General features: G+C 39.7%; 4 protein-coding genes across 7 annotated transcripts; 1 reads left to right on the forward strand and 3 right to left on the reverse strand.

Annotated features, from left to right (window-relative positions):
- Positions 1 to 27: 27 nt before the first annotated feature.
- On the reverse strand, positions 28 to 1,067 carry LOC137960041 (probable calcium-binding protein CML25). The gene has a single exon (XM_068807505.1). The coding sequence runs from the start codon at positions 822 to 824 to the stop codon at positions 240 to 242; it is 585 nt and encodes a 194-aa protein (XP_068663606.1). The 5' UTR covers positions 825 to 1,067; the 3' UTR covers positions 28 to 239.
- Positions 1,068 to 3,929: 2,862 nt separating this feature from the next.
- On the forward strand, positions 3,930 to 11,774 carry LOC137959916 (uncharacterized). Of its 4 annotated transcripts, none has more exons than XM_068807329.1 (7): positions 3,930 to 4,011; positions 4,132 to 4,198; positions 4,411 to 4,460; positions 9,629 to 9,913; positions 10,796 to 10,910; positions 11,028 to 11,146; positions 11,480 to 11,774. In XM_068807329.1, exons 4-7 carry the CDS (start codon positions 9,687 to 9,689, stop codon positions 11,529 to 11,531), a joined length of 513 nt encoding a protein of 170 aa, XP_068663430.1. In that variant the 5' UTR covers positions 3,930 to 4,011; positions 4,132 to 4,198; positions 4,411 to 4,460; positions 9,629 to 9,686; the 3' UTR covers positions 11,532 to 11,774. The 4 variants fall into 4 exon arrangements, with proteins under 4 accessions (XP_068663430.1, XP_068663428.1, XP_068663432.1 ...); XM_068807331.1 differs by having other exon boundaries at positions 3,942 to 4,044; XM_068807327.1 differs by lacking the exon at positions 4,411 to 4,460.
- LOC137958599 (pyrophosphate-energized vacuolar membrane proton pump-like) lies at positions 6,619 to 7,356 on the reverse strand. The gene has a single exon (XM_068805663.1). It carries the CDS (start codon positions 7,354 to 7,356, stop codon positions 6,619 to 6,621), a length of 738 nt encoding a protein of 245 aa, XP_068661764.1.
- A 943-nt stretch (positions 11,775 to 12,717) lies between the features above and the next one.
- Positions 12,718 to 16,762, reverse strand: LOC137960623 (glutamine synthetase nodule isozyme). Its single transcript, XM_068808287.1, has 13 exons — positions 16,577 to 16,762; positions 15,989 to 16,028; positions 15,787 to 15,890; positions 15,629 to 15,677; positions 15,247 to 15,353; positions 15,072 to 15,159; positions 14,410 to 14,538; positions 14,229 to 14,303; positions 13,848 to 13,901; positions 13,628 to 13,665; positions 13,371 to 13,530; positions 13,215 to 13,275; positions 12,718 to 13,117 (listed from the first exon to the last, which is right to left on the reverse strand). The coding sequence occupies exons 1-13, from the start codon at positions 16,648 to 16,650 to the stop codon at positions 13,026 to 13,028; spliced, it is 1,071 nt and encodes a 356-aa protein (XP_068664388.1). The 5' UTR covers positions 16,651 to 16,762; the 3' UTR covers positions 12,718 to 13,025.
- Between the last annotated feature and the right edge of the window lie 3,637 nt (positions 16,763 to 20,399).

Raw genomic sequence — 20,399 nt, forward strand, 5'->3', positions numbered from 1 at the left:
AATATAAACAGAATTAGAGAGGAGATATGAAAGACATGAAACTTGTTCTGGATTCGAGAACAGGAAATGCTATTTACATGTTTCATGAGCCCAAACTTGGTAACCCACAACAACAAGAGAAAAAGTTGAAAAGGGGAAAGAAACGAAGAAGAAGAGAAAGAAAAAAAAAAAAAAACTTGTAGAATCGATAAAACGTCTATTCGATCTCCGTCATCGACATCTCACTTGCTCGATCGATGTTAGATCCTTGACGGAGACATCAAGGGAAAAGATCTCGTCATCATCATCTTAAACTCCTCGAAACTCACCTTTCCATCCCCATTGCTATCAACACCGTTGATCATCTTCACACACTCCGCCATGGAAGTCCCCTCTCCCAAGCTTCTCATCACGCGATACAGCTCCTCCGCCGTGATGGAGCCGTTTCGATCGATATCATAAACCAAAAAGGCGTGCCTGAGGTCCTCCAGCAAAGCGTCGGAATTCAACCCCTTGGTGTTAATCTCGATAAACTCACCAAGGTCGATGAAGCCGTCCCCATCCGCATCTGCCTCCTTCACCATTTTCTGCAGTTCCTCTTCAGTGCAAGGATTCCCCAAGCTTTCCATGATGAAACCAAGCTCGGAACAGGAAATCTTACCGTCACCATTAACGTCAAACTTCTTAAACACATGTTCCAATTCCCTGATCTGTGCATTCTTCGTACTCGTCAAGGAGAGTCCAGAGCTGCCTTCGCTCGCCCTCGGAGACGAAGACAAAGAGCGAGACTCTGGCGTCCCTGGCCGAGATCTCTTCTTTCCGGTGAGGAAAGATCGAATACCCATGGCTCCACTAAAAAAAAATGAACCACGAGAAAAACGCGAAAGAGAAAACCGAGAGCTTCAGAAATCAGAAATTACTCTCTACTACTGTTTTTTCCACTTATATATCAGAGAGATCGAAAACGAAGCAGAGAGATTCAGGATTCTGTTAATAGCGAGGAGCGGGAGGAGCCGCGAAGAAGCAGGGGCGGATGACAATTTCAATCCTCCACAATCGCTAGAAATCCGCGTTCGCAGTTAAGGAGAAAAGATTTATATTTGGACATTTAAATAATTTTAGCGCCTCCGAGGTTCGTCCTTCATCTCATGCGTGCTGCCGCTCACGGCTTTTAAGCCGGAACGCAGACGGGCATGCCGTATCTGTGACAAGTCGGTCCCATCATCCGACTCACTCTACGTGGGTGCCAGTAACCATCTTGGTTGTGAGTCATCAAGATAGTCCTAATTAGTAATTAATCGATTAATTAAAGCTAACAAATTCGAGGAGACAGATTAACGGTCTAAAGGAGACTCACTAAAGCGTGCACAAAACAGGATTTCGTCCACTGCTAATCTAATAATTTCCCCGGAAACTTCATGGAAGCTTCGTAATAAAAGTGATACCCAATGAATCAGTGCCACGTGCCGCTAGAATCCATTTATGGGAATCCGATACCAGTGTGAAACAGGATTCCGCGTTGAAGTTTGAAAATGGCGGAAAAAGGAGAAAGCGTGGCTGACAAATGCAGAGAAATGAATAGAGAAATAAAGGTGATGGGGACAGAAAAGGAAAAGGATTTGAAGAAAAAAGTAAGGTAGCTTTTTGGTGGGAAAGCGGAGGAAAAGGCCATTTGACGCCTTTTGGGGATGCTTTTGTCTTCGGCGTGGTGAACACTGAACACAGATACATAAGTGACCTATAAGGTCACAGCAGACACTATAAACATCGTAGAGTCTTTGCTGTCTGCTTTGGTACCGATCCGGGAATTTGTTTTCTTACGAGGCTCAGGAAATTTTCCGCGTAATCCCTAAGCTCGAGTCATCTCCACATAACATGGGTGTCCTTGGGTGATTGACATGTGATTAAATATTTATTATTTACTAAATTTTAAATTTATTTTTTGCATTTTCATTTCTAAATTAAATTATTATTTACTAAAATTTAAATTTTATATCCAAGAGTCACGGAGAGTCGGTGGAAGAAATGTATCCTCCTGCTGTTAACTGAAAGCATGAGAAGCGCATGGGTTATTAAGTGATGTCAAGTGTTGCCCGTGATGGATTTGCCTTATCTTCCCGTGGTCGGTTGAAGAGGTGGTAAATTGTCCTGTTATTGGCTCTTAACAAGATACGAGCTAATGACGCTCGGCTCAATTGATCAAGCGAACCCCAAGCCAGTTTACAAGCTACTCGAGGTCGGTTTCATTTGATTTAGTTTATCTGGATCTCAATATCTAGATAACGCTAATTTGAGTTAACAAAACGGAGCTCCACTGAACCATAGTTAGATTCGAAAGCTCACAAACCAACTCGTTAACGGGCTTCAGAGTCAGGACCGGGACTAGGGGAGTGAGAGCCACAACAAGGGGGGGGAAGGGAATTCTTCCTCCCCTCGTCACCGTCAAGCCCCTCCCTTCCTCTACTGTGGCCGCCTCTGTCATTGTTGACAGTTGCTCATCGGGCCCCTTCATCGCTACTTGGTTCTATTTTTTCCTCTCCGCCTTTGCCTCTATTTCCGTCACAGTCGTCATCCCCGACGATAGGTCCTCACCGATGCCGCTAGACCTCCTTCCCTCCGCGTCGTCTCGGCAAAAAACCAAAGAAACCTAAGTTAACGGGATAAATAATTTTTCCCAACCCCCCGCACGAAGACGATTTCGTACGTACGATATCATAAGCAAGTGAAAAAAAAAATCTTTCTTAAACTACGATTGTCGCTTCCTCAAGACTCTATAATAAATTGAAAAGACATTTTAGTAGAAATACGTTTCTTTTTTTCAAAAAAAACTATTAGTGTTTTTTTCAAAAAATGTTAAAAATATATTTTTAGTATAAATACGTTTATAGAGACTGTTAGTGCCTCGTGTTTTTTAGAAACATCTTTTTAATTGAAAATTCTTATTAGAAAATAAAATAATTTTCTAAGTAAGATTTTCCAACTAAGATAGGCTAGAAACCGTATAGAAAAATTTTTAATAAGTATTTGACAGTTGATATTGTAATACTTTTAGCATGAGGCAATTTTCATAATAATTTGTGTTTTACATTTTATTTTATTAAAAATTTAGTCTTCCACTCACAAATGATTTTTTTTATATATTGTTTATGTGGCTTAAAAGAAAAATCGTGGCTTTTGTAGTGTTCGACTTTTTAACTTGCACTTAACACTTATACGCTTATAATTTATTTATCCTTCAGGTTGGGGAAAACATATACATTATTTCTCCCAACAAAAAGGGTAATAAAATATAGGAAGCAAGTATGAATATTTTAAATCAATACCAAGATGATTTCAAACACAAATAAATAACAATAATACTAAGGAAAAATAAACTCAATAATGGACAACAAATGAAAATTCCACTTGTCAATTAGAAGATACCATGAAACCTGTCAATTACACAAACCACGAATTTGGCTATAATAATAAAATTAAGATGAAATGCAATATTATTTGGGAATATAATAAAAAAACAGTATAGATATTTATTTAAATGAATGCAATATTTAATTTCGAATTTATTGGATCTAAACAAATATTTAATCACAAATGATAAAATAGTATATTACTAAATTTTTAAACTTTTAAATAAAAATAACTCTTCAAATATTTAAATACTATTTTTATTATAAAAATATATAGTAATATGATAAAATATGAATAAAATGGTTATAATATTAATTAGTATTCATTTTGATTATCTATTATTTTGCCAATTATTTATTAGATTCAATTAATAATATATGTCGTATCTTATATTTAAACACCAAACAGTTCCCCCATGACAATATTTTCTTTATCGAACTGGTCCGTTTAACTGGCAAACCGGTTCGACCGTCCGGTTGCTTCGAACTTTAGCCACGAATGGTTTTTCACTTTTTCTACATTAAAAAGTCACTATGGCCACAATTCAACCCGGTTCCGACGATAGTGCTCTTCCCGGTTCTTCCCCGCACTTCCCAAGGGCTTCTCGTCTCAACAGTTTGCACTGTGGGAAATACCGATTCCTCTCATCCCATTCCCGTAGTCTTTGATTTTTCTTTTTCTCGAAACCTTCTTTTATTATCTGTTTTTTTTCTTTTATTCGATTTTATCTATATTTGATTGCAGGAATTGAGCCTTTCTCTTCATCTGAAAAACGGGAGGCAAATGTGATCATTTCTCATTCAAATCCGAGGTTAGAAATTTAGAGCCTTTCGACTCTGATCTTGGGTTTTAGTTTTTAACGGGCCCTAAATCAAGTTTGTATTGGGATCTGTTTTGCCATTAAGATGCATCTTTGTTCATTCTCTTTGTCTTTGCAATTTGTTACTTTGGACAGTTATTCCATTTGTATCTACCTTTTTATTTATTTAGACCTACATTAATTAAAGTAACTGCTTGTAATAGGATGAATGAATGAGGAGCAAAAACGGTACAGAATCCTCTCAAAAGAACGGGTAGAACAAAATCATTAACATCACACCTATTACTTGTAGTATAATATCACTTATATGCTCGCACATTTTGTGGTTAGTTTTTTTAGAGTTTATGGTGCTTACTGTTATTGGTTATCAGGATTAGAGTGATTATCTGCTGTGGTAAAGATTAGAGTGATTAGTTTGATTAGAATCAGTAATTAGAATTGGGTCATGACTGTAATCTGATATTTATTTAATACCGTACATATAATGCTATTTGATCCTACAAACAAGAAGATCAGTCCTCTACAAGTCAACGGGTTTGTAGGGTGCTGCTGATTTTTTAATTTTCATTATGCATAATGTCATGTTTATTGATTCAACGCATTGATTAACTTGTTTTAGTACACCAGTTTGTTTTTGCTTAGCACACTCTTGTTTTTGTTTTATTTTATGGATACTATTGTTATGGCATTGCTTGCTTGTTTGGAGCAGAGGTGGTGTTTTGTAATTTCATGGATCTCTCTACAAGTCTCTTTGCACATTGTTGGCAATTTAGCTCAAAGGGAAGCTTTTATATCCATAAAAAGGATGGGAAGTTCTTCATTAGTAAATTTTGGCTGACATTCGAATTAGGTTATTCATAGAAATTCAGGTACTCTTGCTTAAGGAAATTAAATAATGGATAATGGAGAGCAGACTACATAGAGTTGAATTGGCTGCAACTCTAGACACATTGTGAATAATAAATTCCTTTTTTATTTGTTATTTTTTGGGTTCTCTCCTTCTTCTTCTATCTTTCTTGTTATTCTACTATATGAATCTTGTTGTAGGTTATACTTTAGCTTCGATTAATGGAGTTGGTAGTGTTTCCTTTTCTAAAAAGTTAAGTGTTTCTATGGGTTCTAGATGGCTGGAGGAAGTAAAGGAAAAAAAAACAAGATTACACGGCTAGCCAGCTCGACCCAAATTTGGGAGGGTGTTGAGTTAGATTGAGGGGTTGGACTCAATTCTTGTAGTTTGAGTCACTTTCCTTTACTTGCCTCGAGTGCAGCTTTTGGACTTGAAAAGCCTAAACTTTTTGGACAATCCAACCCAGATTTCCCTAGGACCGAATCATGTCCGAGTTTGAGTACCCTAACCTTTGGAAAAAGTATCATGGAAGAAGGTTCTAGAAGAATCTATCATATGGATCAGGACCAACAATGAAGGCAATCAAATACTCAATTTGCTTATCGAGAAAATCAACTTGGGTAACAAAGTGGGGGGAAGCACAATAGTTTCTCTATATTGGAGTCTATTTTAATGAGTTTGTAAATAAAAAGACAGTTGATCAATTGAAAAACTGCTCGAAGACGTGAAAAAAAAAATATCAAGGTGTGATGGCTTGTTTGAACCTATGCTTTGATTAAGATCCCATATAGAGAGAGTCATGACTAGTATAGTATTGTAGAGGTACATAAAGGTTAAGTAAACGACGAATAGAAATGTATACTTGCTACATTTACCAATTTGGATGAATAAGTTTTCTCAAAGGTATATTGTTATGGTCCCGGGTCATGGATCTTGTAACACGACACTGAGAAGGATAATCCAATGTTTAGAGCACGATTTCTTCTCTGTCAATGTCACTTTTGATTTCGGAAACATGAAAAGAGATAGAATAAGATTTGTAAGGGAACCTGTAACCCTAGGTTCGTTGAGGAGAATGCACACCCTAGAGCTCCTTAAGGAGAACTCCCAATCCCGTGTTTAACCTAAAATCAGACTTCCTTTTCCCATTCCATTTTCCCTCTAAATAGGGTACACCAGAGTTAAAAGATGAGGAAGTTACAAATATGCCCTTGTGGCTACACTACTAATAAATTGAAAGCAAATAACTCCCTAAGGGCTCAGCCATGGCGCCTCTGAAGGACTCACCCTGCTATTGAGGCCACAACATTACTCCCCCCCCTGGAAAAAGAGTTTGTCATCAAGCTCGAAGGTAGGGTATGCTTGCCGAAATGTATCCACATCACCCCAAGTAGCAGCTGCGGCATCTTTGTCTGCCCACTAGACGACACAATCGGTGTAAGCGCTCCAATGTAGCACCACGGACGGAGAGTTTGCAGTATCCTAAACTCTCCTCTGAGTTTCCCCATTGGCCGCATGTTCCACCCGAAAAGTAAAAGTTTTGTTTTTGCTCCACTGCCATGAGCTAGATCAAGATGTTGAGAGATGGTCCGGAAGTGTCCTTCAAGGGGTCACTGGTTGGGTCACCGATCACTGCAGCGTTGTGGCAGTCCGAACCCGTTGGGCCCACTGACATTGCATGCTCAAAGGCACCAGCCTCTATGTACTTCTTAGCATTATCCCAAGCACCGCCAGTGTTAGAAGCAGAGATGGCAACGGCAAGTACCCCAGCTAGAATTTCTACTCCAAAGAAGGTTCCAGCAATCAATGGAGGGAGAGTTACAAGTGTACCAGGGGGGATCATCTCATTCAGTGAAGCATTGGGAGAAAGCTTGACACAAGTGGCATAGTCAGGCTTGGCTCTTCCCTCCCTCAGTCCTGGGATTGTGTTAAACTGCCTTCTAACTTCGTCCACCCTCTTCAGGGCTGCACTTCCCACATTCTTCATGGTCATGGCAGAGAACCAGTAGTGAAGCATAGCTCCAACAATTAGTCCAATAAAGACCTTGGGCGTTAACACATCAACAGTCTTAATTCCAGCTCGGCTTACAAAGGCACCAAATAGAGCAAGAGAGAAGAGAGCAGCGGACCCAATAGCAAAACCTTTGCCAATGGCTGCTGTGGTGTTCCCAGCTGCATTAAGAGCATCTGTTTTTACCCAAATTTTGTGACTCATCCCTGCCATCTCGGCTAGACCACCGGCATTATCACTAATAGGTCCATAGGCATCAAGCGCAAGCCCTGTTGCAATTCTGCTAAACATTCCCAAAACCGCCACAGAAAGTCCATATATGGCAGCAAGACTGAAACTTACTTAGATGGCTACTGCAATGGCAAAAATTGGAAGTATGACAGATTTGTAACCCAGTGCGAGGTATGTTGTGGCCTCAATATATTGAGGCCACAACATATATACTGTCTTGTAGGAATATAAAGCAGTCGAAAAGTAGAGATGTGATATATGCCCAGTTGTCATGCCGCTAGATCAAGCAAAGATTGATCCTAATCCTTCAGCATGCGGTCTAACTTACTTTGGGTGAAAAGTACGCTAGTAAGCTTTTCTTTCAAGAAGAAACTAAGCCAAAATGAAAAGAACTGAGCTTTGACAGTAATGAGGTGTTCTTTGCACGAAAATTGAGATGAATACATCAGGTTTCAAGGCCTATTTATAGGCAAATTGAGGATAAACCTCCCTTATCCCTTATCTTATATTATCCTATGAGAATTCGTCACATAAGTGAGGCAAATCCTCTTTTATTCAAATTAAAATTCAAATGAGCAATATCCATGCGCCTTTATTTGTCTCAAACAACCCAATCCCAATCCCTTTTGGATAGGTAGAACTTCAAATTTAAAATTTCAAAAGAAACAGCCAGCCAGCCAGCTGCTGGGCTGTTGGCTGCGTGAGTGCAGCCGCTCGCCTTGCTACGTGCCCTGCAACGCGCTGCTGCTCATCCGTGTGCCCCAGCACCCCAGCTACTGCAGCTGCGGCTGTTTTTCATGAGATTCACGTTTATGGGCCTTGTGATGGTGTTGCTGTCCCCGGGTGAGCTTTCTGAATACTTAGAGTTGCCGTATCATTTTAGAAAGCTCTTCTTTAAGGTGTTTCCAGTGCACCCATATTTGGCCCCGCTGCGTCCGACTCCATCAGTAGCACTTCTGACTGCGTATCACTAGTGTACGAAAACCTGGACTTTAGTTTTTGGGAGCTCCATAACACTGGGACAGCCAATTAAACAAATGTTAAAGTTGGTACTGAAGTTCTCACTTGATTTCATGAAAGAATAAAAATCAGAAAGAATATGACTGAATCACAACTACTAAGTTCTTAGGTTCATCAAGGAAGCCACAAGATTACCACTAATGCCTAAATGACTGAGACTAAAAACGACATCAAGCTCTTAAGAAAACCAAGCATATGGAGCGGAATATTTAGAAAAATAATATGTAAGCTAACAGAGACAGTGTTATTTTCTTCATTTTCTGATATGGATAGGGAGATGGTATTTTGAAGTGCATTTCTGGAGAAAATTTATATACCCCTATTGGATTTAAGAGAAAACACATACTATGCTAAGAGGGTGTAGAAGTTATCCTAAAGTAACCAGCTGAAGTTAGAAATAACTTTTTACTTCCAGCTCCCTCAGAAATAGGTAAAGAAAGGTATAAGCCCTAATGTCTGGCTCAACATTACTACTGTTAGGGATTTTCTTGAATCCTTGATTTTTTGTGATGCACTGAGGTAACTGCATCCTATCTACCAGCTTTGGCCTAGATTTTTGAGAAGAGAACATAACATCTAGCCTGCCTACCAACCACTGTGAACAAGCGACTACAGTAACCAAAATTTTCAATGGAATAGCCTGCCAGCATCTAACGCTAACATTAATACTCTTTAATAGCTTCGTTTGGCCTTTTGGCCCTACTGGATTTTGCTTACTGATCTCATATGCCTCCTCATCTTGTTCTGCATGTCCTACCAGATCCAATATGCAAGCAAAGTGTTTGTTGTATATTCCTCTATCATGCACTTAAGTACTACATGGATTCCACTGGCTGAAAAATGTCCTGAACAGTCAAATCCTATATTTCTTGTTATTCTGTTTCATATTCATGGTTGCTTGAAGGCATGATGTTGCATTTAGTAGTTACTACTTAGTCGTTATTGGTGATTTGTGGTTTCTTTGATGAATCTGAGGTCCTATTAGTTGTATTGCAGTCATATTATTTCTGATTCTTGTTCTTTCATGAAACGGAGTGAGAATTTCTTTGTCGTTCTTTTTCTTTTCAGTCCCACATCAACATGGAAGGACATTTTCTTTTGTTTATTTGTCAGTGGGGCCCAATATTTTCTTCCTCTTTTTTTTTCCTCTGATGTTCTTAATTACTTGTGGGTGGTTGGTAGTTTATGTAAGGGAATTTGACTCTTTAAAGGTTGATCGAGGAACAGCTAAGCTTTTCTTTTGTGCTAACCATTGCAAACAATGCCAAAAAGAAAGGAATTAAATTCATCACCTTTTTGTTTACTCAATTAGACATTCTTGAAGTCATCGAAGAAGGAAAGATTGTCCTCCCTGGATTGTCAGAGCGAAAATGCAGTTCTTTGGAGGGACAGAGATCATCAGTCCATCTCCACCAACTCCTTCAACAGTTGGGAACAAGACAAACATGTTGTACATCTTCAACAGGAGTGGGGTCTGCCTTCTCTACAAGGAGTGGAACCGTCCTCTGAAGACCCTAAATGCTCAACAAGACCATAAGCTCATGTTTGGACTCCTCTTCTCCCTGAAATCTCTCACCGCCAAAATGGATCCTGTTAGGTACCATACCTTCTTGTCTCCTTGTTGTTCATTATATCATTCAACAGATCAGAGGGAAAAACAAATGATAATTGCTCCTTGATTACAGTTTGCTTTGTTGATCGAAGGTGTTGTATCGAACTGATCACACTTGTAGAAACTTCAGGAAACTTTGTTTTTAATAACAAATGATAAAAAAGAAAAAAGAAACACTGGAGGCAGAAGTCAGGCACTAAAACCAGGCTGCAAGCTATTCTTTGAAAAAAATCTGCTCCTTTGGTAGTAGACGGTGATTCGTCCATAGTGATCAACTGGATGAAAGGAAGTTCTAAGCCTCCCTGGAGGTTCAGATATATACAAGAGGAAATTATGGACATTTGTAGGCTTATGTTGTTCCCTGGAAGCACATTTTAAGGGCCACAAACTCCATAGCTGATGTATCAGCTAAAGAAATGGTGCAGTGCTGCTCTCTTGTTTTGGGAGCATCCTTCCCTTTGTACGCTCATGAGCCTCTTGCAATTCTATTATTTTTCTCTTGTAAATTCATTATTTTTCTCAAGTCATAAAATCCTTCACTATTTAAAAAAAAAAAAAAACTGACACAGACACTTTGAATCTATCCTCGAAATGTGCCCTGTTGTTTCCCAGTAATGCTTACTGCTACAAAGACAAGGCTTAGATATTCTAATTGTTATCAATTAGAAAATAGCATTCAAAGAAGAATAATGTCAATTGTTGTTACGTGGATAAAAGTAGGGCAGTCCACGGTCCTTTTGTCCTAAGTATCATTTACAATGTTTTGTTTTTTCTCCTACAGAATGTTTGAGAAAGTTCCATGCAAACATTACATGTTCCTTGTTAGAAAAGTGGCATTCATCATTTGTTCTCTTAATCCTTTGACAGTGTTGATAAAGGAAATCTTGGGATGCCCCAGTTACCTGGCCAGGGTTGTTCCTTTCATAGTTTCTGCACCAATACATACAAGCTAAGTTTCATGGAAAGTCCTTCAGGGATAAAGGTCAGTAGGGTGTGCAGCTCCAACTCAAAATCTTGCATATTAGTGGTTTTTTAAAATCTATTACCAGCGGCTCATGTATGTTTCTGTATAATGCTTAAATGTTCCTTTTTGGTGCAGATTATTCTGGTTACTCATCCCAAAATGGGCGATCTTAGGGAATCCCTGAGGTATATCTACAACCTCTATGTGGAATATGTTGTGAAGAATCCTCTCTATTCTCCGGGAACTCCCATTAGGTAATTGTTTTACTTTTTTGTCTTCTAACTAATACTATAGATATCCAGAAACAGCATGAGTTAATTGGTCTTGGTTTTGAAAAATTCAAATAACTAAATTATTAGTGCCCGCATGTAGCAAATGAATTCATCATGGACTGTTACTAATATCAAGTATCAACTAAAATTCAACTGAGACGGCCAGCACAGATCTCTCTACTGTCGATGGTTTGCACCTTGTTTGTCGAAATTGAATCTAATAAGAGCCTTCATTTTTTCAGAATCTTCACTGGCTAATGACATGTTTCTCAAGACAATCACTGGCTAATTCTGTTTTTGTGAATTTTGTTTCAGGTGTGAACTGTTCAGTACATCTCTTGATCAATATGTGAAAAACTTGGTGTAGCTTAATCAGGACATCTCCTTTTTTCAAATTTGCATTCTCTTTGTATCCCAGTGACTCTTCACGTCTTTATTGACAAATTGTTTACGAGATGCAATATTTGGACACTAGTTTTCTGAGTCTGCATTGGGTAGCTCTGAGAGTTGATAATTAGGTTGTATTGTTGATTGTATGGAAGGGGTTCAGCAACTTGGGACCTGACCTGACCGTTATTAAATTCGAGTCAAAAGTTGATTTTCTTGCTCAGATGCCGGACTTGGGGCGAAGGGGCCTCTAAGCAATTACACAAGATGAGTTCAACACTCAGTCTTCTGATACGCCCACCATTGTAACAAATCCTCTCGCGACGCCAATGGAGATCGTCTGAACATTTTGTTCAGGGTACTAGTGTGATAATTTTTCCCAGTTATCATCAATGGAAACGAATTGAGAGATACCCTCCATTCGTTCCTTCCAGTGTCCTCGGTCCAAAAAGTTTGGATAAGAATAAGCGTAAGGAAGTGCATTGATTTATTGTAACTTTCCTTTTTAATCAATCTAACAAGGGGAAGTGGCGAACAAAATCTCCAAACAGACATTTAGAGAGAAAACTCGTATATTTCATGGAGAGATCTCCTAAAGCATGTCACTGACGAGCTCATTTGGCACAAATAGTTTAGTTATGTGTAATCTTTAATCCTTCATATAAGGAGGGTTATTTCATTCTCTTCTGGAAGAAGGGATTGAAAATTACAAGATTTAGCCTTCCTCTTATGCTAGTAATCAGATAATCAAAATACCAACAGCCTTTACTTATATCAGGTAAGAACTTGACAGACGTTGATAAAGACAGGACCGAGGCATAGAGGAATTCGCCTGAAAGTGAGACCTTGACAGAAGTTGATGGGTGTAACAGAAAAAACTAGCGGGTTGTAAAATGGACCGGCGAAAAGCAGAAACGACAAGCCAGGTAGAGCAATGTGTGATCCAGATTCCAGAAAGTCGTTCTTGAATAACCTATGTTTTGCATATGCTTACAAAGCTCAAAAACCACGAAACAGCATCCCATCAGATGGGCAGGAGAGAGACTGATTATTCAGAAAAAGGGCAATATTATATTGTAGAAGCTTGATAACGGGAATATCATCTGCAGTAGCCTGTACTTTCGGTTTCTTAAAGAAAAGGCCAATTAAAGTTATAAAGGAGGAGATTCCAGCATAATCTCAGCACTTTCCAATTGAAAAAAGAGGCAAAATGTGCACAATAATTCATCAGACACTGCAATGTGACACAAAAAGCTGAACCGGCTGCATGTGACGAAGAAAGAGCAACCCGACATGAAGCTTTTTGTATCATTAGTTTTATTACTATGTTATTGAACAGGGGCAATGTCTGCCAACCTCAAAATCCTAGACGACAGACAGGAAGGGAACAAAACCCCACAAAATATAGCTGCTACCATCACTCCAGATGATCCGATGAAGGAACCTGAAAGTAGGGGCGAGTATTGTGATCGACTCATGGCTTCCAGAGAATGGTAGTCTCAGCAATCATGGAGGTGACTACATAGGGGTCCATGTTCGAAGCAGGCCTCCTGTCTTCAAAATAACCTGCACAAGAGAATGAACCCAATTTGTTCAATTTTATTTAACATGGATGTTCAGAAAAATGTTTGAAGGCACTATTGAATATTGGATAGTTTCTCACCTTTGCCTGCTTTCTCTGTGTCCCGACCAACTCGAATGGAGGCGCCTCTGTTTGCAACACCCTGAAATTCGCCAGAACAGGTTACAATGTGATGATCTTGTTACCTTTAATGAAACATTCTGATCTCTTTACTCGACGGTTAAACTAAAATTTTACCCATAAGAACGTATTGATGTCGGCAGTTTCGTGTCGTCCAGTAAGGCGGCGTTCATTCCCCTCACCGTAGGCAGAAATGTGCTCTTTGTGCTTCAACCCAAGTTTCTCAATTGCCTTCTTGATAACCTCAAAGCCTCCCTCATTTCGCATTGATTTGGTGCTGAAACATACATGACAAAAAGCCTCAGGGTGGTGAAAAAAGAAACTGAGATGTGAAACCAGCAATCATTCCTTTGCATCGCATGGACTTCAATTACCTGTAGTTTGTGTGAGCACCAGCACCATTCCAGTCACCCTGGTAACACATAAAAATTTCCAAAGTAGAGGTTAAAAGCAATGAAAATCTCCACTGCAGAATTTAAATTATTAAAAACCAGAACAAGCGCTTAGAACATTAAAGAAAAAGCTATCGAAAAAAATCAAAATGAACATTTATATTTTAGTAGCTACAATCCTGATACTCATTTGTGGTCTAACCTGAATTGGCTTTGGATCAAAGGAGAGGACAACATCAGCAATCTCCGTTATCCTCTGTTTAAGAAGAGAAGAAAACAATATTATAAAAACATAAAATAACAAATTAAGAGAAGGATCTGCCAGTACATAAGAAGTAGCATTGGGTGATCCCCTCCAATCATATTTCTCTATTTAACCGGAGCTTTTTGCATTTTTCTTGTTATTAAAGGGGACCAGCCCTATTGCAAGTATATACACTAGAAATTCTGATCACACGAATATATTATGTTTTTTTTCAAGCCCTCTAAACTCTAATAGATGTCTCCCCTGGAGCTAAAATAACAAGTAAAATTATGAAAATTAAACAATAGATATCACCAAAGAGTCGAAGACTGCAATTACCTCAAGGATATAACGAGCAACCCATAATTCATCCCCTGCAGAGATGCCAACGGCCGGACCAACTTGGAATTCCCACTGCATCAGAAGCAATTTCAAAAACAGAATAGAATATAATTAACTAAATGAAGGGACAAAGACTACTAGAAATATAACATAGCCAACAAGGTGCAAATGGTTTCACCTGGCCGGGCATAACTTCTCCATTGATGCCGCTGATGTTGATGCCAGCATACAGACAGGCTTTATAATGGGCGTCAACAATGTCACGCCCAAATGCTTTATCAGCACCCGCACCACAATAGTATGGACCCTGAAATCCAAAATTTCATATATCAGCCTAAAACTAAATTAAGTGAAATCAAACACAGGCAACTTGAAGTCCCATCCCACTCTCCAATGGTACCCAGGTTTACAACAGTGCAGGGGGGAGAATTTATTAACTCATGGAACTGTTGAGGATACATACTGGGAAAATCGTGAAAAAAAAATGGCATAGTACCACGAAACCCAGACGCACACAGATGGCGAGATAAATAGTCATAAGTTTAAAGATAAGAATGACAGTCTCTTATCATGATCGAGCGGATTACAACTGGCATTATGAACAAACAAGGAAACAAGGCACTAATTCTGTCTCTTATCATGACCAGAAGCTTTTGTCACGACTTACAAATGGCATAATAAACAGGTAAGAATGAATGAACAGGATCAGCTCTTATCATGACCAAGAAGGTTTGTCATGATTAACAAACGACGCAATGAGCTGACACTGTGGAAGAAACACGCACAACCAATTCAAAAGTGCAGAGGTCAACCAACAAGACTCAGTCTGATGTGCATTACCTGAGGACCAGGGTACCCACCAACCGGCCACCCTATAGGCCACTTCACATTCTTTTGTAGAAGTGTGTACTCCTGCTCAATCCCGTACCTATCGAAGGAGGAGCAAATAATAAAAATCATATTTTTCATGCAGAACAAGAAACTTCAAATGCACCTCGCCGGACTAGAAAATCACCAGGTCTCTTCAGCAACAACATCGGGATGGCTGAAGATTTTTGCAGCACTGTGTCTTTTGTTTGTTGGAATGGGCTCGCCAGCAGGGGTATAAGCATCACACATAACCTACAATACCAAGATTATTTATAGACAAGAGCAAAAGGTAAAAATTATTCCTTTTTCTAATCGATATTACTTAGGTTCACTGACGAGGTGATATTTTCTGGCTGCAGAGTATCGCTGTTCAAAGTTATATATATTAACGCGTGAAAGAAACAGATTAAAGGGAGAGCAACTGTATGGAAATTCCTATTTTTAGCGTTTGTGACAGAGTAACCGTAGTTCTGATTTGAATAAAAGAAAAAGGTTAATCATAATTTCCTAATAGAGAAACTGCTTACCAGAATGTTGTTGCCCTTTCTAAAGGGATCCTTGAAAATGGCCTGTGGACTGCAGAGATACAAAAATTAACAAATTTTTTTTTAAAAAAATCAGTTAAGTAAATACGTTATAAATAAATGCTTAAAAATAGATAATAGGTATTAAGATGGGAACTCACTATAAAATAACTTCACTATCTTCTCCAGGAGCTTGACCCGTGCTTGATCCGTCATAATTCCACTTCGGTAGCTTTTGGGGATCGCTCACAGGGCCAGCAAGAGTCTGTTCAGATCAAAACAAGTGAAACAACGAATAGTGAAACTTCAGAGTAACCTAATCGACCAGATATTAGACAGGTAGAGAAAGGAAAAGATCGATACCCGGCCTTTGCTTCTGAGGTCCAAACCAGATCCACCAATCCTATAAAAGAGCAGAGTATGAGAACATAAAAACTAACAAGTAAAGGATCATCAACGAAACGACAACCGAAAGAAGTTCTATAATCTATCAAGGAAGATCAAACACGAAAAAAGCTAAAGATTTATTAAAAAGCCGAATCAACTGAAGAAGCAAGTGCAGAGAAGATCGATCGACACAACCATTAATAAGGAAAAACTTCAATAATAACAAAGACATGAAAAATGAAAACTAATAACTAAAACAGAGGATGTCAACAATCAAATAAGACGGACAACAAATAACAACGGTCACTGTATGCAGAACAATCCGAAAGTCAGTATGCAAAAGAAAAAAAAAATAGAGATCATGTTCATAGCCAGAGTAGTCCAAGAAATGAACAGCAATGACTTCAGAAAAACAACCTGAAGATCATAACAAAAAAAAAAAAAAAAAAAAAAAAAAAAGGAAATACGAACGCGCAACCAAAAAGGTTAACCAGAACGATACAATCTCAGATCCAAAAAACAGACTAAAAAGAACAACAGGAAGAATCAAATCAAATTTCTTACCATATATACTCAGCAATGACTTTCTCTGTGGAATCCGAAAGGTTGAGGTTGACGAGATCGTTGAGTAGAGACATGATGCCGGAAGTAAGAAAAACTCAAAACACGGAGAGAAGATTCCGGCAGAGGTCCCGACGACGATACAGATGCATAAGCGGGCAGCCCTGACAAGGTTTTTATAGCCAGTCCGTGTTTGCAGAGTATAGAAAGATATTAGTTTAGCTCCAAATTATTGGTTGACAATTTATAATTAATTTTTCGGCCCTTGCTTCCGCAGAAAAATGGAAACGGAAATCGCCGATTTCAGGAAAAGTTAAAAATATTAAATTGGATACCCCAGAGACAGGTTAACTGTACGGTCGTGTATACGAGAAATTCGCCTCCGCGTGATTGAATGAGACAAAATATCGCAAGACGTGTTTTCACGTGGATTGAATCTAAGGATTCCCCGGAACTGCGGGATTCCTCCGTTTGAGGCCATATCGTGCCTCGCGGGCGACATTGCAAATCATAACCGATTAAGCTCCATGTCGGACTCCAAACCGGCCGCCTCGGGGATAAATTCTGAACCAATATTTCACAAACCCAACCGGGTCTCATGACAAAACCAAAAAGTTTTTGAAGGGGTTAATTTGATTTTTTAAAGAGGGATGGGGGAAGACTGACTGCAGGCTCCCACAGAAGTCCAACTAGTGGAGAGTGGTTCCCACATGACATGTCTCTTTGGGCCAAGTTCAGTGAAGGGTGACGATCATCTGGACTGGCATCACCTACCATTCTCGTGAATCGAGACGACTAGAGAGATTCTCACACCGCGATAAATCGGTTCCGTAGTCAGTACGGTAGGCCTACCGTTCGACGATATTATCGCACAACGCGACAACCAGTGGTTTTGACTCGTAAGAATCACGTACACGCGACCGTCTACACAATAGGTAGCCGCTGAATGGTCGGTCTAGAACCGTGTATGCCTCGATTTAACCGCCACGTGTCGTCCTCACCGAAGAGTCCACTGTTATTAAGTCCAGGTCACATTGATTTCTCCAATAGCTTCCTACGTGTAGGCCCCACCGCCACTTCATAGGGGACTTTGGAGTGTACGGCCTCGGCCAGCTCGTGCAGAAGAATCCCGTCCCCGGAGCAGCCCTGTCTCGGATCCTTTTGTCGTTCGCTTTTATCGAAGATCCGAGATCCCTCGATATTTATATTTATTTACCGATTACGTCTGCCTAATCCGTCCATCTTAGATATGGCCAACTCGTGGGTGACCTCGCGTTCGCTGTGGACGACCTCCGACGATGTAAAGAGACGCCGATGGGTCCTCCGGAAGGGCGAAGGGTCCGAATGTTCGGTAAAACGCACGGAAAGTCACGCTCCCCGGAAAGGTTGCGAGTCTCCATTCTAGACTCTTGACCTTCACCCACCCAACCGGCACGCGAGTGGACGATGAAGGAAGTTGAAACTTTAAAAGCGACACGAAAAAGACCCCTTTTTTATGTATGAAACAGAAAACCGGACTCGGTCTCGTAAACGTCTCACTCTCCGCCGAAACATCTTTAAGAAAACCCAACGCGCCCACCTTTTGGTCATTTTATATGGTCGTTTTCTCACTTGGAGTTGAGATTTTTATTTTTATAAATATCTCCAATGGCTTTCAGTTTCGTCATTTGAAATGTATAATTAGTGGGTTTTTAATAATGTAGGGCCCTCATTGATTACTTTTATTGGATTAAAGTATGAAATTAAAAGTTAATTATGAGATGACATCAAGTTGCGCATGCGCCGAATTCCTTTATTCCTACCCCACCTAAACTTCGCTCCAAGAATCGTTTCAACTCGGCGAGTTGACCCAAAATTGGTAGCTCCAGACTGCGGACCTCGCTTTCAACTCGTCTCCTTCTTCTCCACATTCTGGATATGATTCGTTTTCGTGTCTGTACGGAGGTTTACTGATTTCGCTGCAGCCCTCAATTTTATACGACTCTGATCCCTCATTTTCAGTCTCTTATTCGCTGCAGAGTATCAGGATAATCTGCATCCTTTAAAAATGACTCCGCGTCACCGCGCACAGTCGAAAGCGATGCGACTCAAGAATCTGGAACTCTGGTTCGTCTCCTCGGCCGTGACGGACGGCGGCCATCGAGAACTGTGGCAGCTACTTGCCTTACCCTTCTACTGCTTAGATGTCGATTATTATAACAATGTAAGCAGCCATATAAATATAAAGAAAAGCTGTGTTGAAATCATCGATAATATTTGCATACTCGGCTACTCGTATGGGTCTGAGAGAGTTTGTCCGGAAGATCATCGGCCAATATTATGATAACAAGGGGGAAAACGAAAATTAAAAACCATTGTTACGTTGTACTTGACTGTTTGCAGTACGTGGCGTTCTGCACCAATCGAGAAGAACATATTCGACTGCTATTTGAAGATGTCGAGTATCTTTACCCTTGTATAATTGTGTCAGTCACCTCAATGTCACAATCACTATTGATCACAGTTCGATAATTGATATTAGGATATGAAACTGAAGATTTCAGCAGGAGTGCAGATTTTTTAGATTGGTTTATTCACATTGCAGTTCATATAGCCTGTAAATCTTCTTTGTTTCGTTTGTGTCCACCAATCTAACCTAATAAACCCCACTTACGTAAACCAATTAGATTATCCGTCTCGGTGCTCTCGTTTTTGTTTCGTTTCAGCAGGAGATCTTACTCTTTTTTTTCTTTTTTCTTTTTTCGTCTCAGCAAATCTGCCATGGAAGACTGAAGGACTCCACGCAACTACTCTTAGAGTATTGATAGATGAGGCTTGGGGTAGGTTTCGATCGCGACCGGGCGTTGTTACTCTCATTTTATGGTCGTTCTGGGCTTAATCTAATCTTCTTTTAGGTTGCAAACCCATCATTTATACTGGAGAGTTTTTTTTTTTTTTTCCTAGTTAGAACAAGATGTTGTTGAAACGTAAGTTGATCAGAACCGTTTCAGTCTCCTTCTGCAAGTTACACTCACACGGCTTTTGTTGGAGTCAAGTTCACTCATCCGCCTGCCTGCTTTAATTCCCATGTGTCATCGCATCTCAGAATCTCAGAAAACAAACCCAACCAAAAAGCAGGTATTGTTTTCAAGCAGGAACCAAATCTTCTGCCTCTATCTCTCTTCAGAAGGAACCAAAATACTACAGTGATCCATCACATGTTCGAATAAATGCGCCACCCAGTTTCGTATCTATCTTACCCAATCTCTGTCCTGATCGAAGTTTCCGCAATTGCATTTGGTGACATCAACTTGCACTCTTTTTTCTCTGCGTAAACGGAACAATTAACCAGTCCATGTTTCATCCGAATTCCTCCCACTTTACCTACATGTCCTCCACCACTGCCACTGGTTCACAAAGTTCTGCCTTTGGTCCCCTCAGTTGGCGACGCATGCTATGATCGATATGCCATGTTGGGTTTGCACTTCGCATCCCGTATCTAATCTATTGGGTGAGCTTTGATGGCCGGGCACACTTGCTAGTCTTGGACCATCCATAAAAGACCTCGGCCTGCCAGCTTTGTGATTACGGATCTGTTAAGGCTAGAGATGGTGACCTGTAATCCAAACCAAAGTTAAGAGAATCTAAAAAACCCAGCCCCCGGTAGAAAAGAGTTCAATTATTGAAATATTATGATAGCTAATTTAGATTTTAGTTGGGGTTAGAAATAGGGGTGGCACCAAGCCAAACTGTGTCGCAAAACATTTGAGGTTCAATTTAGTTTTTACTTATGTTTGGCTCGAGTTCAAACTTGAAATAAGATTTGTTAAGTATAACAAACCAAACT

The sequence above is a fragment of the Aristolochia californica genome, unplaced genomic scaffold (genome assembly GCF_029961685.1).
Source record: "Aristolochia californica isolate CCGP_79_NKW_82.1479 unplaced genomic scaffold, dmAriCali1.0.hap1 SCAF_3, whole genome shotgun sequence".
In the NCBI taxonomy this organism is placed as follows: Eukaryota; Viridiplantae; Streptophyta; class Magnoliopsida; order Piperales; family Aristolochiaceae; genus Aristolochia; species Aristolochia californica.

Coding starts and splice junctions, on each gene's coding strand:
- LOC137960041 (XM_068807505.1), bottom strand. CDS start 824: ATGGGTATTCGATCTTTCCTCACCGGAAAGAAGAGATCTCGGCCAGGG.
- LOC137958599 (XM_068805663.1), bottom strand. CDS start 7,356: ATGTTTAGCAGAATTGCAACAGGGCTTGCGCTTGATGCCTATGGACCT.
- LOC137959916 (XM_068807329.1), top strand. CDS start 9,687: ATGCAGTTCTTTGGAGGGACAGAGATCATCAGTCCATCTCCACCAACT. Junction 9,914..10,795: donor GCCAAAATGGATCCTGTTAG/GTACCATACCTT, acceptor ATCCTTTGACAG/TGTTGATAAAGGAAATCTTG. Junction 11,147..11,479: donor TCTCCGGGAACTCCCATTAG/GTAATTGTTTTA, acceptor ATTTTGTTTCAG/GTGTGAACTGTTCAGTACAT.
- LOC137960623 (XM_068808287.1), bottom strand. CDS start 16,650: ATGTCTCTACTCAACGATCTCGTCAACCTCAACCTTTCGGATTCCACA. Junction 13,531..13,627: donor GGTGCTCACACAAACTACAG/GTAATTGAAGTC, acceptor TGTATGTTTCAG/CACCAAATCAATGCGAAATG. Junction 13,276..13,370: donor ACATCAATACGTTCTTATGG/GTAAAATTTTAG, acceptor GGCGAATTTCAG/GGTGTTGCAAACAGAGGCGC.